At 39.4% G+C, this 13,704-nt stretch overlaps 1 protein-coding gene across 7 annotated transcripts in view; it reads right to left on the reverse strand.

Annotated features, from left to right (window-relative positions):
• epha8 (eph receptor A8) overlaps positions 1-13,704 on the reverse strand; it is a 44,692-nt gene that overhangs the window by 8,462 nt on the left and 22,526 nt on the right. For 5 of the 7 annotated variants that reach the window (XM_049021588.1, XM_049021590.1, XM_049021592.1 and 2 more), the window contains 10 exons: positions 13,032-13,187; positions 12,142-12,528; positions 11,041-11,165; positions 10,037-10,199; positions 9,782-9,878; positions 9,067-9,134; positions 8,788-8,913; positions 8,502-8,687; positions 7,428-7,489; positions 4,348-4,557 (listed from right to left, as the gene is read on the reverse strand). In XM_049021588.1, the coding sequence (XP_048877545.1) occupies positions 4,348-4,557; positions 7,428-7,489; positions 8,502-8,687; positions 8,788-8,913; positions 9,067-9,134; positions 9,782-9,878; positions 10,037-10,199; positions 11,041-11,165; positions 12,142-12,528; positions 13,032-13,187 (1,580 nt within the window). Of the gene's footprint in view, positions 1-2,270; positions 2,425-4,347; positions 4,558-7,427; positions 7,490-8,501; positions 8,688-8,787; positions 8,914-9,066; positions 9,135-9,781; positions 9,879-10,036; positions 10,200-11,040; positions 11,166-12,141; positions 12,529-13,031; positions 13,188-13,704 lie in introns of all 7 variants that reach the window. The other 2 variants (XR_007399126.1, XM_049021594.1) reach the window with 2 other exon arrangements.

Below are 13,704 nucleotides of genomic sequence, written 5' to 3' on the forward strand. Positions count from 1 at the left end.
TTCACTCAATTTCACTTTTTAAAGTGTCTCAGTTTAAAATTTAGCAGCACCGGAACTAAAGATACAACACTAGCCGTTCCTTTTACAGTCGTATAATTACTAAGTAATTAACCGGTAAATATATAGAAAATTATAGCATATTATTGGTTAATTACCACAGGTAATAAGTAGGTAAACACAGAGAAACTACTGCTGAAATAATAAGAAAAATCCCCACTATTGCCCTTTAACGCAACAAAATTGCTAATTTGGTAATAACTCGGGTATAATTGCATACTTCCTAGTAAAATAGACAACAAATTCTTAAAAACATCTACCCTATTACTCATCAATTCAAGTTATTGTTCATTGATACACCCATTTATAAAGGATATATTAAATTTAACCTTATACTTACCTGGTAACAATGCCTGCAGGAACAGTTTTCCTCTAGTTTGCTTCCATGGTATTAAAGGGTAATAGTGGAGATTTTTTTTTGTATTTCAGTTGTATTTCTCTGTGTTTACCTACTTACTACCTGTGGTAATTAACCAATAATAGACTATAATTTACTGTATATTTACCAGATAATTACTGTAAAAGGAAGGATTACTGATCCAATTTCTGAAACAATGGAGATGATTGCATTATGCCATTTTCTATAGTGCAGGTGTTAGGCCACATGTAATAAAAACCTGTTTTTTGACATTGTGACGGCCATTTTCCAGGTCCCCACAAACATCTATGAATGCAATAAAGTATTTTATTGGGTTACTTATGGTTAAGGTTTGGCCTGGGTAGGGGTTAAGGGTGTCGTGATTGGGATTAGGGTTTTTCCCATAGAGAAGAATAGGTCCCCATTTAGATAGATACACCAACGTGTGTGCATGTGCATGTGCAAGTGAGTTATGTTTGTATTACATACAACAAACTAGATTTGGTGCTGCTGAAAACTACAGCATTCTATTCCGCAGACCGCCCTGTAATTTGGTCCATCTAAGCCATATTCGTCCCACACTCACAGATGATTTGAGGTTGGGGAGCATGCACTGGTACAGTGCGTCGCCACACCCACCACACAACAAAAGACCTCAGGATCCCGCAGTCCAGTCCCACCCTCTGCAAATGACCATCTATCTGCCGTAGCCAGGTGTTACATGGATGTTTCCTTGGCCTAATTCCCTTGGCCTAATTCAAGCCTGCTAGCTGGATCACCCTTAGGGAATCACGCCATATGGCTGTAGTGTCATAATTGGTGTTCCCCCACAATGCAGGAAATGTGCCTCATTACCAACAGTACTCAAGGATTCTCCAAAGAGACACAGTACCAAAACAATGGAGTCTTTGTCTCAGGTCACTGGATAGCATCCATGTCTAGAAAATCAAGGCGCATCCTCTTGCTAAGATATCGGGAATCCAACCCCCGCTTCCCCCGCTCCCACGCTTACCAACTTTAAAAAATTCTAGACATACTAGATGGATCATCAACAAATGTAAAAATACTGTGTTTTTACCTGACTCCTAGTGATCCATAACTCTGAAACTACACCTATTCATTTATTGCACATCCCACTTACAGGCATATTTGCACAATTTTTTTCCCAACAATCAGGTCATTACCTTTGTGTCTTAAAATGGCATTTATATTACTCATTTTTTGGTAACACTTTACAATACAGTTCCTTATTTACTTAGTAGTAAATAATTTACTGCTGAACAAATCATGAACAAATATAGTAGCTACTTGAGAAAAAAGATGTGTTGATTCATTACTGATGAACATGAGATCAGAGGGCTAAGTGTCTGAGCCTGTGGGCAGACGTTTGCCTGTTTGAGCCCCAGCAGCAGCATGACAGCCAGGCCCTTAACCCCCATCTCCAAGGGTGCTGCGTGTTGCTGACCCTGCATTGTGCCCTCCAAGTTATGGAGAGCAAGACAGGGTAGGTGAAGAGAAGAATTCCAATGTACTTGTGCAAATGGGAAATACAGTAGTGGTTCATTGAACATGGATCATGTGACTGGACTGTGACCAGAAAATAAAGTGGGAGAACATGCAGCCAACCCATGTCTGATTTTATATGTAGTTAATCCATCTATTCAGAAGACATGCCATGTTAAATAGGCTGGGGAACAAATAATATCTTCCCATTGGAGTTCATGTTTACAATGTCATTTAGTTATAATTGTTAATTAAGCATTTGCTGTAAGCTCAATTTCATGGGAGGTGGCATGGTGGTGCAGTGGTTAGCACTGTTGACTCACACCACTGGAACAAGGGTTTGAATCTCTACCTTTGCTCCATATGTGTGGATTTTGCTGATCTCCCCATGTCATTGTGGGTTTCCACTGGGCACTCCGATTCAAAAACATGCTGGGTGCTGGGTTGGCACCCCATTCAAAGTTGTTCCCTGCCATGTGCCCTTTGGCTCTGGCCCCCCTGCAACCCTGAACAGGTCATTACAGAAAATGAATGGCTAGTCATTATCATGTTAATTAGGTGATCTGCTGCTGTACTAATCACTATATCTATTAATAGGGTTTGTACACTTTTCTATGACTTTTCATTGACTTCTCCAGGACTTAAAGCAAAATTTTAAAGAAACATTTTTTTGTTCAACCCATTCAGGAAAAGCGTTCTTATCACGACACCATTACAGACAGGTACTTTGTGCAGAGGAACCAGGTGTTATGATCTTGCATTCATCCTTTGGATATGGATGCATCTTCCATTGCATTTAATTTTAGAGATATGTATGTCGCCTTTCTCTCATGCCACTTCCAGACGTATTTCGACTTGTTTTCGGTCCCAACGGCCTTCCACACTCACGACCAGCGCTGACACGGAACATATTCCAACGCTGCTCAGAGTGGGATAACACGACCACCAGAACCAACAAAACCGCAGACACACAAGGAAGTCTGTGAGGTAGCCTACACGCTCGGTGGACTATTTAAATAAATGGCTAAGGACACATGAGGATCGGTCAGGGTGCACATAAGGCAAACATACAAGCCCCAGTCGTGAAATACAAGTATTAACTATAACAACAACAATAACAACAACAGTACAAGGAGCGACATACATCGGGTTATATACATTTGCCCACGAGCATGCTGGGGCGTACAAGTTCCGCTGGCGTTTCAGTATAATCAAGATACTCCTCGAGAGAGAGGGGGTTATACTGCAAAAGTCGATTTTAAAAGTTCTCAAAAATCCCATGGCTTTTCCAAAACTTTCTATTTTTATTTTTCATAGCTTTTCCATGTCTGGAAATTAATTCCATGATTTTTTGTGAAATATTGATCTCATGTCCCTTCATCGTTAATGAAACATGTTGGATCATTTATTTAAAGCAGTTACTGTAGTTGTTACTGTATCTGTTACTTCTATAAACCTTTGTGAACTACGGAAGGAACAAATAAAAAATAACACAAAAAGTGAAATATTGATCTTATGTTTGTTCATCATTAATGTATCCTAACACATCTTTTACCTCAAGTAGCTAATATATATGTTCATGATTCGTACAAGAGTAGTAATCGAGTTACTACTAAGTTATTAAGGAACCTTATTGTAAAGTGTTACTATTTTTTAATATCTCAAAATATTTATTTTATATTTACTTCTCATTTGCACTGTGACCAACATTTTCTGATATACAACAGTAAGAACTATAAAATATACTCTAATACAATATTGATAGAGTAGTAATTACAGAACCGTGGAGAAACCTTGGATGTTTTTTTTTTCAACTGGCCACAATGCATTAAATCGTGCAGTTAAATTAGTTTAACGTTCCTAGAAAGTACTAAATCGAGCTCACGAAATCCCTATAATGTGCACGATTTCTTGTGCATTTTGGGCCCCTTAGTAACAATTGAGCATCGTTGAAATGCCACACCCTACCGGAGTATTGCTACTAAGCATGTCCATCCCAATATGACAACAGTGTATTCAGCTTCTAATGGCTACTTCGAGCTGAATAACGTGACACGTCACAAAGCTTATATAATCTCAGATTGGCTTCTTGAACATGACAATTGGTTCACTGCACTGTGTAAAAGCACCTTTATTGGCTTTCGTGTTTCCACTCAGTCCATCCAATATTTCTAGTTTTATGTGTATTTATGTGTCATCACAAGAAATTATTGTGCATTTTCTCTCGTATAAATGTTAAAATTCATGTTAATTTCTTATCAAAATAGTGTAAAATGCACATAAAGTATGTACATGATTGTGCTGTTATGACGAGGTTGCCTCACGCATCGCTTTAAGCAGCAAATGCATTATGTGTATTCTTGGTCATAATCTATGAAATACATTAGAAATATGTTTCCAGGTTTAGGTGTAAAGCTCTGAGAACTCACAGCAGTGGTGTAGGCTGCATCTGGGCCAGCCCCCAGCACTTGTGACAGGCCAAAGTCAGAGACTTTACACATCAGGTTACTGCTGACTTGGATGTTACGGGCAGCCAGATCACGGTGGATATATCCAAGATCAGCCAAGTATGTCATACCATCTGCGATCCCATGCAGAAAGTCAATCAGCTGGATGATAGTGAACTGTCCATTATGTCTCTGTATTGGACATTACAAAAAAAGAATATTGACAATAAGAATATTGACAATAAGAAGCACAGCAGTGACAAAGAATAATGCTTTCAGAATTTGGGGCAAAGTTCTAGTTCCCACCATTAACATGTGAGGCAATAGTGCCATCTAAGTAATGTGTCAACTGACTAAAACAGTATAAAGCAAAGCATAATGAAACAGAATGTTAGCTGTTATTCAAATACTATGTATACATAGGGCTGGGGATTAATTTGGGCATTCGACATAAAGATATGAAAATTTGTATCTGCATTTGGGACGAGGACCACGCAAGTCAATTTGGATGTATCTTGACAGTTATGGGAGACAGGCAAGGCATTAAGTACAGTACTATAATATGCACTACAGCAAATAATAATATAAATATAAAATCACAACATTTTAGAATAAAAAGAGATGTGAGCAAGCAATTGTCATGTCTGTGGGTAAGGCATGACCCAAATGCAAGCTGTAGGCTTGATGAACAACCCCCTGCATGGGGACTTTATTGACACAACCACCCAGAATAACAGGCTCTGATAGATGACAACAATGGCTGAACAGGGAGCATAATATTGGGAGACCCTAATATAACTGACTTACAAGGGAGCAAACACAAGGTGGCTGTGAGTAATTAACAGAAGGGCAAGAAGGAGAGGTAAGACTAATAAGCCCCAGGTGTGGCTAGTTTAGAGTTACACCTGTGGGAAAAGGAGGGGATCAGACGGGTGGAGCAGCTGGACGTGGCAGCAATGGGAGCTGAGATAGAAGACAGCATCTGAAGCTGTGGCAAAATCGTTTATTGTGCACGACAGTAAATTTCTTTCCATGTAGTGAAATAGTACGGTACAGGTACTGTGCCTGTATCATATCTGCTTATTGTAGCTGCCCATCACATACTCATTACTGTATGCATACTGTATTACAAGTTAGATATGGACAGTGGGTTATTATATGATTGGAAATGCTGCCCATTCTCCTGCACCTGTTACACTAAGACATACATTCCCTATCATCCTATTGGTTCTGCTTTCAGACATCTCTCGATCAGTGTATATTACTTACTGTATATCTCAGACTGAAAAGAGATCGGACATGACTCAATAGGATGAAAGTCAAAGGATGCCTATGCATATAGCATGCTTCTTGCTGCCCTGCATTTCATAATATATGTCTTATAACTACACTCTCAACGCATGTCTGTGGACAATTCACAACACGTGGATAATGCGCAATGATAAAGGTGAGAGTTCGCCCTTTTTCTTTTGTTTCAGTATGTTAATAATACATTTTATTTTATTTATATAGCACTTTTGCATAAACTCAAAGACGCTTACAGAGAAAATACACAAAAACCGATAACACATGCATATGGAAGGTTAAATACCTTAGCAAAAATAAAGGTTTTTAGCTTGGTTTTAAAATCTGAAACAAAGGTCGATAAATGTATGGCAGTAGGGAGTGAGTTCCAAAGGCGGGGAGCTAAACGGGAGAATGCACAGTCAACATAGTTATGTAATTTGGAAAGGGGGATGAGGAGAGAGCCAGCGGAGGAAGATCTAAGACTGCAGGGAGGCTGGTAGGGCAGAAGCAAATCAGTAACATATGGTGGACCTTCATTATTAAGAGTTTTAAGTGTCAGAAGCAGCATTTTGAAATAAATGTGCTCTTTTATGGGGTGCCAGTGCAGACTCTGCAGAATGGGTGTGATGTGTTGGTAGGAATAAGTGTGAGTAAGGAGGCGGTCAGCAGAGTTCTGAACTATCTGAAGTTTATGATGAGATTTAGCAGAGATACCAGCGTGAGTTGCAGTAGTCAAGACATCTAGAGATAAAGGCATGAATGAGGGACTCGGCAGCAGAGTTTGAAAGGTGTGGCCTAATACGGGCGATGCTACGGAGGTGAAAGTAAGCAGTACTTACTATGACATGAAGCTGTTTGTCAAATGAAAGGGTTGGGTCAAAGGTGACACCAAGATTTCGGACCAGAGGAGATGGAAAAATGGTAGGGTGGTCCAATTTGAGGGTTATCGGGCAAAGTTTGCTAAGTGTGGATTTTGTCCCAAAGACAATTAGTTCAGTCTTATCACTGTAAAGTTTTTAAAAATGATGGCTCAACCATAATTTGATTTCAGAGAGGCAGGTTTCTATATGCCCCCTGCGACCCAGTAGGATAAGGGGTTTGGAAAATGGATGGATGGATGAATGGAGGTTTCTATATGTGCAGGTGGGAGGGTGTTTATGGAGCTGGATCTGGGTGTCGTTGGCGTAAAGATGAAAATTTAGATTAAAACGGCGAATGATCTGGCCTAGAGGGTGAATATAAATGATGAAGAGCAGTGGCCCCGGGACAGAGCCCTGGGGAACGCCACGTGTGACTGATATGTCTGATGTCTGACCAGATAGGGTAAGAAAATGTTTTCTGTCTGTGAGGTATGAAATAAACCAATTAAACACTGCCCCACAAACTCCTAGATTGTGAAGTCTCTGGATAAGAATGGCATGTGAAACTGTATCAAAGGCTGTGCTTAAATCAAGCTAAAGAAGGAGGCTTATGGCACCAGTATCAGTTGCAACTAATAGATCATTTAAAACTTTAACCAAAGCGGTTTCCGTGCTGTGGAATTGGCAAAAACCAGACTGAAGTGGTTCAAGGAGGCTATTGTCATGCAAAAAGGAAAGGAGCTGAGAGTAAACTAAACGTTCCAGTGTTTTAGAAAAGAAAGGAAGATTAGAGATCGAACGATAGTTATCAAGGGTAGATGGGTCAAGGCCAGGCTTTTTAAGGAAAACAAACAATCATTTCACATTTTTTGATAGTTCACGTGTATATGCACGTCAAACGACATTAATACTGACCCTGAGGAAGGAATCTAAAGATCCATTCTTCATGTATTCAGTAATTATCATTAGTGGTTTACCTGTGGGGTAAGAAACCAGTTGTCAGTATAGTCAATATACAAAAAATACTTTTTATAATCATTGTGAATGTTACTGCTTCATACATATCTCTTCTGGTTCCTTTTTGTTTTTTAGACTCATTGAGGCAGTAACATTCATAATAATTATGTACAGAATATATATTTACACACACAAACACACACACACACACACATATGCAAACACATGCTAGCATGCTCTGGGCAATGGTCTGCTGAGAAACCTTGTGTCATGCCCCGCTCGTCCATTCCTCCCGTGTGCCACGCCCCCTCATCTACCCCATGTGGAATCCCTACGTTCACCAGCTGTTTTCTGTTGCCATCCACAGTCCAGTGTATTTGGTCTGTGTTCAAGTCTCTTTCCCCCGTCCGGTCATTGTAGTGTTATGGCGTTTTCTGTCTTGTCTGCCTCTCCCAATGTCTATTAAAACCCTTATTCCAGATTCCTCGTCATCCTCGCCTGCTTCCCTGGTCCGTGCTCTGCACAGCCATGACACCTTGACTCCTGGCATTTATGTGGATGTTGCTTTGACTCATTGTAGCAGACCAATTGCACTCCCACATAGCAATAGCATTTCCTCTTACTGCAGGATAATGCATCCCACCACATGGTAGACATTGTTCAGGAATGATTTGAGGAACATGAAGAGTTCAATGTGTTGACTTGGCCTTCAAATTCCCCTGATCTCAATCTGACCAAATATCTGTGGGATGCACTGGGCAAACAAGTCCTATCCATGGAGGCCCCACCTCACAAATTACAGGACTTAAAGGATCTACTACTAAGATCTTGGTGTATATATATATATATATATATATATATATATATACCAGAGAGAGAGACAGATAGAGACATACACAGCATGTATACAATACCATATTGTCATCTAACGTGGCCATACACAATATATATATATATATATATATATATATATATATATATATATATATATATATATATATATATATCAATCACAAGGACATAATGTATTACTTCTGGTGATAATGCCCTCCAAGTGAATGACATTGGGATGATCAAACTGTGCCATGATGCTGGCCTTGCTCAGAAAGTCCCGTTGCTGCTTTTCACTGCATTCCTCTTTCAGAGTTTTCAAGGACACTGGAATATCACGCTTCCCTGGGAGCTTCATGCGGCCAAAGCACACTTCTCCAAATTCGCCTGTATGAATGGGAATATTAAACCATAGTGCAAGAATACTGCCACGTACATTATTTTACAGGTTTACCATATACAGGTTTACAAGTACAATAAAACTGACCTGAGTGAAGGATTTTCACAACTGTTATCCTTGAAGGCTCAATTTCCTGAGCTAATTCATGTACAGCTTGACATGGATCTTCATATGTGTTGCTGTCGCTGTGAAGCCTGGCATCTGGCAATGTAGCTATTATACACACACATGCATACATATATATATATGTAAATGTAACAGTTTCATATAGATATGTAACTCTAAAAGAACCCCCCCCCCCGATGAACTTTACAGCTTAAACTTCAGTAAATATGCTATAAAGAATGTAAGTATGTAAATACACACTGTGCCTATGCTGGTCATTCGTTATCTCCTCATCTGAATTCTGGATGGCTTTACTGGATCTGCAGGGCCTGCACCACAGGAACACAGGAAACCAAACTGTGTAAGATATTTTCTTAATTCAACATCTCTGTTCAATATTATTGGAGCAGTTTGCAACAAGAAGAGAAGATTGACATCTGCTAAAATTCAGCTATTTTATTTTTAAGTTTTTGTTAAGTGTTTAACAATATGTTTAATTAGTTTTAATGTGTAAGAATCTGCGATGGGCTGGACCCCTGTCCTGGGTTGTTCCCTGCCTCGTGCCCATTGCTTCCAGGATAGGCTCCGGACCCCCCGCGACCCTGACAGATAAGCGGTTTGGAAAATGGACGGATGGATGGATGTTTAAGCATTTTTTGGCGTAAATTTTATGAAATAGTGTTAATTAGAATAACAGGTTACCTTCTTTGCAGTCGCAGTAAATTTTTATAAAATGATTTTTAGTGTGAAAAGTGGGAAAATATTAAGTTATTAAGTTAGAAATCAAGAAGACAGCTCATATATAAATGAATATTTTTTGATTCTTTAAATTATAGTAATATAAATACTCATACACAACATCTACACCTTACGTGCCTTTTTTTAAAGTATGTCTATTACAGCTTACGCTGCCTTTTAAAAACTTAAAAGGTACTTATTAAGGTACACAGCTCTAGGAAATGTGATGCCCCCTTACCATTTCATGCAGATGAAGACAGCAAGAGATACCACCAGGCCTGTGACCAGTATTATGAAAATCCAGATAATTGTCATAGCGTCATACCCAAAAAGCTCTAAAAATATGAAACAAAATGGTAAACCTCATTATACATGCTGACAACCCCAAGAACATTCCTGTAATTTTTTTAGGAGAATTTGTAGAGCTATGTAAGTAGCCTATATTTAATTGTATACTATTAGGTTGTTGATGTAGGCTGTGGTCAGTCCTCACCAGATTTCCCAGTGTGCAATTCCACGCTGTGGCTGAAGCGCCCACAGCCGGCAGAGTTCCTGGCGCGCACCTGGAACATATAGCGAGTGTCTGGCTTCAGCCCAGACACTTTGGCACTGGTGTCCTTGGACTTGAAGGTGGAGTATGTCTGATGTTCCATGTCCTACATGAAAATCAGATGTATATATGTAGGTCAATCAAGTTCTTTTGCTTAAGGATCAAAATAATACAATGTTTAATGAAATGGAACAATAAAATTGTGTTTTTAATGGCTGTAGATGAAAGACACATTGCATAATTTCACTATTAAATTATTCATTTACGACTGATGTTATTTCTTGTAGTAATTCAAACTCTCTAGTGATTAATTCCTGCGGTCTCAATAACAATTAATGCTCTCGAGTTAGTCATTTGTATGCTCAAGTTTGTAAGGTTAGTATTACTAATTCAATGGAACTAATTATTAACTCAAGAACACAAATTATTAAGTCAAGCACACAGATTGCTAACTAGTAGTAGATTGTAGTACCAAATAGAGAGCACAAATTACTAAATGCTACTAAATTACCAAATGCTATTTTTTTGTACCACAGAACCTACAAGGCTCCATATATTTCATATATTGCACTTTTATTATAATGTTCAGTTATTGTTCAGACACCACAAGGCTTGTGAATACTGCAGACATTTGGATGTATTCTCAAGCCAGCACTGGACAGTGCCCATTACGTATTTCATTAGAACTGTAGTGACTGAATTTAGAAGCACCAAATCGGGGCCAGCTGGATGCAAAAATGCTATATTACACATCTTATGCATTATAATTCTTATCCAAGCAATAACTGAACTTCTTAATCAGTCTGTTTGCGCTACATATTTAGCTGTAGCCACATAATTTGCTATTTGGAGCATGAGACTGTTTACATTAACAAGCAAGTGTATCTTAAACTTCAGAGTGTACATTATACAAGCACTCCATTTTACTGCAAGGAAAAACTATGTACCTTTTCGTAATATTTGATATCATACTCCAGGATAACACCATTGGGCTGGTCCGGCTCATGCCATAACAAAGTGATGCTGTTCTGACTGGTGTTCTTCTGCCGGATAGCGATCACCTGGGATGGTGCTACAGGGCAGGGTAAATACAGCTCTTACTCAGTTCTGCATTCTGCTTCAACTGGTTTGATATAAAAGCGCAAATATAAGATCCAGAAAAGTGTACAATTTCTCCCTGGTAATATTTCACACTGCATCTGTTCTTTAGACCTAATATTGTTTCTGCAAACATACTGATATGGCCTTTTGCCCTGTGGTTCCCTATATATGCTTCAATATAATGTGAAGATGTTGGATAAATGCTTGTGGATAAATTATGGATGGATTGCCCACCATAGCTATACCATAACCCAGAGCTCTTCCAATTCTATCTGCTGAGGTAAGAAGAGCACAGCTGGGATCGCTGCCCTCTTTCCTCCATTGCTGCTTCTACTGCTCTCTCCAGCTGCATTGCAATCCTCAAATTGTCCAATATGACGTAATATAAAACAGTGTGCCCCATGACCTTGTAGTGGAAAAGTGGCTGGAAGATGGATGGTTGGATGCCTGATATAGTGTGGCATGGTGGCTCAGTGGTTCCTAAATAGGTTCCTCATAGGCTTCCTAAAGATTCTCTAATTTTCTAATTTGGTCTATGTGGTTTAACTGGTGTCTCTAATTTGGCGTTAGTGTGGGAGTGATTGCCATGTAATGTAAGCTGTTTCACAGACAGAAATTAATGTTATGGGTTTTATATAGCTTTATATTAAAATTAGTGTGATGGGCTGGCCTCCCATCCTGGGTTGTTCCCTGCCTCGTGCTCATAGTTTCCGGGATAGGCTCCAGACTCCCTGTGACCCAGAAGGATGAGCGGTTTGGAAAATGGATGGATGAATATTAAAATTAGAATATATATATAAAAGAAGTCTAAATTTTTAACACCTGTCTATATTATGAAAACAACAGAAAGGAACCCATGTATAAAAAGTGCTGCTTTATATAAACAAAAACACAATAAGAAAAGGAACGGCTTCTTCTTGTTACCATTATAGTGGCCTTCTCCCTACCTGCCTGGTTTGTAGTGATATTGACAGTGGCAAACTTCCTTGGTTCTGGGCTAAGGTGTGACACTCCATTGAACACCTGAATGTTGAAGGTGTAGTTTGTGTGTGCTAGCAGGTTCAGCACCATAACCCAGTGCTCTTCCAGTTCTCTCTGCTGAGGTATGAAGCGCACAGGCGGGATCGCTCCCCTCTTTCCTCCATTGCTGCTTCTACTGCTTTCTCCGGCTGCATTGCAATCCTCACATTTTGTCCAGTTCTCAACACATTTCAGGCAAACTATATTATATAGGATGTCACTCCGCCCACCGAGGTCCAGTGGCAGGCCCCATTCCAGGCTTACAGAAGTGCCGTTCACCTCAGAAATCACATCGACTGGAGCAGATGGGGGTCCTGCAGGAGAGTAATGGAAAGGAAACTGTATTGAAAGCTATGATACCCCACAATGAAAAGTAACCCTGCAAAAATGAAATCTCCACATCTTTATTGTAGTCACCTTCATACAAGGAGTCTATCATCTAACGTTTTGCACATTTTCACCAACGCAGAATGAGATTAATCATAGCAAAGCAAAATTTTATATACAAATGCAAACAAAAATGCAATCATAAACAGGGCAAGAAATGTTTACCTTCTCGTTTTTGTACTTTTGTTTTAGTCCTGTAACAAAGTATTATGGATTTTGAAAGTTTTTGTCAGAACTTTTCAATCAAATTTCTAGACGTTTATACAGCTGTTTTAATTTATTTACTGTGCTGTAGTGGAGAAGTGGCTTTGTTATGCGCATATGACATATTAATCATCGACAGCATGATGTGGTGTTGGTGACTTTAATTTTAGTCCAACCTCTTATTTGGCTCCGTACTGAGCATGGGCACTCCTCAGCAGACACTCACTTGTGCATGGTGTGCCTGGAGGGTCTGCAGCTGAGCGATAGTAGTTAGGCTCACATGGACAAAACAGAGCTGCTCTTGCATCTGAATGGCTGTGTAGGGGGCACTTTCTACACAGCTTGTCTTCTGCTGAAGGTTTGTAGGACCCCACCTCACAAGCTGATGGAAGTCGATAATAGAGCATGTTGTTATTCATTCTGAAGCTATGCAGCAACTGTGTCTTACAGTCATTTGACATTGAAATGCATTTATATGTGTAAGTATGTGTCTGTGAAATGCAATGAATGGTGTCCATGGTAAATTATGTGTGTGTTTGTGTGTGTGTGTGTGTGTGTGGATTATGTTTATATTACATTGTGAGGACCAAATGTCCCCCAATACGTATTAAAAACCTCTTATTTTGAAGTTGTGGAGACTCCTTTTTAGGTCCCCATAAAGATCCGTGAGTGCAAATAAAAAAGAAATAATGCCAAAAGTCTGGTATTTTGTTTGCTTACTTATGGTTAATGGAACTCCCACTTAAATGAGTCAAAATAAGTCAGACTTTTCCTTAATCCTGCTTTGTGGTACACCCCCAGGTGTTTTATTTAAATGTGCTTAAGTCCCTGCCTTTGTTCAGTTCTTTAGTCAGTTATTGTATTAGGTCCCTGTGTTCAAGTTACTGTGAATGTTACCC

Source organism: Brienomyrus brachyistius, chromosome 8 (genome assembly GCF_023856365.1).
Source record: "Brienomyrus brachyistius isolate T26 chromosome 8, BBRACH_0.4, whole genome shotgun sequence".
Taxonomy (NCBI): domain Eukaryota; kingdom Metazoa; phylum Chordata; class Actinopteri; order Osteoglossiformes; family Mormyridae; genus Brienomyrus; species Brienomyrus brachyistius.